General features: G+C 39.2%; 1 protein-coding gene across 1 annotated transcript in view; it reads right to left on the bottom strand.

Moving 5' to 3' along the window:
- Positions 1-313: 313 nt before the first annotated feature.
- LOC106878062 (circumsporozoite protein-like) overlaps positions 314-3,309 on the bottom strand; it is a 3,184-nt gene continuing 188 nt past the window's right edge. Inside the window, exon 2 of the mRNA XM_014927155.1 lies at positions 314-821. Coding sequence (XP_014782641.1) covers positions 314-821 — 508 coding nt within the window. The remainder of the gene's footprint in view (positions 822-3,309) is intronic.

Here is a 3,309-nt window from a genome sequence, read left to right as displayed (position 1 = left end):
AGGTTTAGGGTTAGGGTTAAGGTTACAGTTAGGTTTGTGGCTAGTGGCAGGGTTAGGTTTATGTGTAGGGATAGAGTTAGGTTTAGGGTTATGTTTCGGGTTAGTGTTATTATTAGACTTAGGGTTACAGTTAGGTTTAGAGTTAGGTTTAGGATTAGGGTGAGTGTTATGTCTAGGTTTAGGGTTAGTTTTAGCGTTAGAGTTAGGTTTAGGTCTAGTGTTACAGTTAGGGTAAGTTTTGAGGTCTAGGATGAAGGCTGGGATTAGTGTTAGGGTTTGTGTTAGGGGCACTGTTATAGTTAAGGTTAGGGTTTCAGATAGTGTTAGTGTTAAGGTTAGGGATATAGTTAGGGTTACATTTAGGATTAGGGTTAGTGTTATGGTTATGATTAAATTTAGGATTAGGGTTGGCTTTATGTTTCTCGTTAGGTTTAGAGTTAAGTTTAATGTTAATGTTAAGTTTACGGCTAGGGTTAGGTCTAGGTTTATGTGTAGCGTTAGGTTTGGGGTTAGTGTGTGGGTTAGGATGAGGGTCAGGGTTAGGGTTAGGTTTAGTGTTATAGTTATGGTCAGTGTTAGCGTTAGGGATAGGTTTAGGGTCGGATTTATTGTTAGGATTAAAGTTAATGCGAGGTTTAGGTTTAGAGTTAGGGTTAGGTTTATGTTTAGTGTTAGGGTTACGGATAGGGTTATGTTTAGAATTAGGGTTCGGGTTAGGTTTATAGTTAGGCGTAGGGTTAGGGTTAGGGTTAGTGTTAGGTTTAGGTCTATGTTTAGGTTTAGTGTTAATGTTAGTGTTAGCGTTAGGTTTAGGTTTAGGGCTAGTGTTAGTGTTATGGTTATGGTTACATTTAGGTTTAGTGTTAGGGTTAGGCAAATTTTCAGGTTTGGGGTTGGGTTTAGTGTTTGGATTGTAGTTAGTTTTATAGTTCGGGTTCGGGTTAGGGTTAGGGTTAAGTTTAGGTTTAGTGTTAAGGTTAATTTTAGTGCTAGGATTAGGGTTTGGTTTAAGGTTACGTATAGGGTTAGGGTTAGAGTTATGGTTAGGTTTATTTCAAGCGTTAATGTTAGGTTTAGGGTGAAGATTAGGTTTATGGCTAGGTTTAGGATAAGGGTTAGTGTTAGGGTTATAGGTAGGGTTAGTGTTTGTTTAGGGTTAGGTTTAGGGTGATTTAGTTTTATGGTTTTGGTTAGGTTTAGTGTTGAGTTTAGGGTTAGGGATAGGGTCAGTGCTAGGATTAGCGCTAGGTTTAGGCTTCGGGTTAAGGTTAAGGTTGGTTTTAGAGTTAGGTCTAGGTTTATGTTTAGTGTTAGGGTCAGGTTTAATGTGGGATTGAGTGTTAGAGTTTGGGTTAGGTTTGGTGTTATCGTTAAGGTTAGTTTTATGTTTAAGGTTGGGGTTAGGTTTACGGTTCGTGTTAGGGGTCGGGTTAGTGTTACGTTTAGGGTTAGGGACGGCTTTAGTGTTAGGGTTATCGTTAGAGTTTCTTTTGGGTCAGGGTTAGATTTTGTGTTAGGGCTAGGATTCAGTTTAGTATTAGGTTTGGGGTTAGGGCTATGCTTATGTTAGATTTAGAGTTGGCTTGAGGTTAGGGTTGGGGTTTTGTGTTTAGGTTTAGGGTTAGTGTTAGGGTTAGTGTTAGGGGTATGTGAGGTTTAGATTTAGGGGTATTGTTAGTATTAATGCTAGGTTTAGGGCTAGGGGCAGGGTCAAGGTCAGGATTAGAGTGAGGGTTAGGTTTAAGGTTTGGTTTAGGAGTAGGGTTAGCGTTAGGTTTAGTGTTAGGGTTATAGTTATGGTTAGGGTTAGAGTTAGGTTTGTGTTTAGGTTTTAGTGTTGGGGATAGGGTTAAGATTAGAGTTAGCGTTAGGGTTAGGGTTTGGGCTGATTTTCGAGTTAGGGTGAGGTCGAGGCTTAGGGTTAGTTAGGGTTAGGTTTAGGGTTAGGGTTAATTTTAGGGCTAAGGTTAGGGATAGGGATAGAGTCAGTGTTAGGGTGAGGGTCAGAGTTAGGGTTAGTGCTTTTGTTGGATTTAGTTTTAAGCTGTGGGTTAGAGTTAGGTTTAGGGTTAGAGTTAGGGTTAAGGTTAGGTTTGGTTTTAGTGTTAGGTTAGTTTTAGCGTTAGCTTTAAGGTTAGGGTGAGTTTTAGTGTTAGTGTTAGTGTTATTGTTAGGTTTAGGGTTAGGGTTAGGGTCATGGTTAGGTTTAGGGTTAGGGTTAGGATTAGGGTTAGTGTTATGGTTCGGGTTAAAGTCAGGGTTAGGTTTAGGTCTTGTGTTATCTTTAGGTTAGGGTTAATGTTAGTGTTATGGTTAGGATTAGGGTTAGTGTTAGTGTTAAGGTTAGGTTTAGTGTTAGGGTTAGGTTTAAGTTTCGTGTGAGGGTAAGGATGAGGGATAGGTTTGGGGTTAGCGGTAGGGTTAGGTTTAAGTTTAGCGTTAGGTTTACGTCTAGGGTTAGGGTTAGGGAGTGTGTTAGTGTTAGAGTTAGTATTAGCTTTAGGTTTAGTGTTAGGGTTAGTGTTAGTGTTAGGGTTAGGTTTTGGGTTGGTGTTATGTTCTGGGTTAGTGTTAGGTTTAGGTCTAGGATTAGGGTAAGGATTAGGTCTAGGATTAAGTTTGGGATTAATGTTAAGGTTTCTGTTAGGAATAGTGTTACCATTAAATTTAGAGTTACAGATAGTGTTAGTTTTAGGGTTAGGGATATGGTTAGGGTTAGTTTTAGGATTAGGGTTAGGGTTAGTTTTACGGTTAGGGTTTAGTTTTGGGTTAGGTTTAGGTTTAGGGTTGGCGTTAGGTTTAGGGTTATATTTAGTGTTAGGGTTACGGTTAGGTTTAAGTTCAGAGTTAGGGATTACGTTAAGTTTATGATTAGGTGTAGGGTTAAGTTCGTGTTATGGTTAGCGTTAGGGTTAGATTTATATTTAGGGCTATTGTTAGTGTTAGGTTTAGTGTTAGGGTTAGATATAGGGCTAGGGCTTGTATTTGGTTTAGGGCTAGTATTAGTGTTAGGGTTAGTGATAGGGGTATGTGAGGTTTAGGTTTAGGGATATTGTTAGTATTAATGCTAGGTTAAGGGCTAGGGGCAGGGTCAAGGTCAGGATTAGAGTGAGGGTTAGGCTTAAGGGTTGGTTTAGGGGTAGGGTTAGCGTTAGGTTTAGTGTTAGGGTTAGAGCTATGGTTAGGGTTATAGTTAGGTTTATGTTTAGGTTTTAGTCTATGCCATTCTAATCCCACGCAAGGCCGGCTATCTCTGCTAGTATAAATATATATATGCTAGTATATATATATATATATATATATATATAT

This window comes from Octopus bimaculoides, chromosome 16, assembly GCF_001194135.2.
Source record: "Octopus bimaculoides isolate UCB-OBI-ISO-001 chromosome 16, ASM119413v2, whole genome shotgun sequence".
Lineage (NCBI taxonomy): Eukaryota > Metazoa > Mollusca > Cephalopoda > Octopoda > Octopodidae > Octopus > Octopus bimaculoides.
This window is presented reverse-complemented; position numbering and strand designations above follow the sequence as displayed.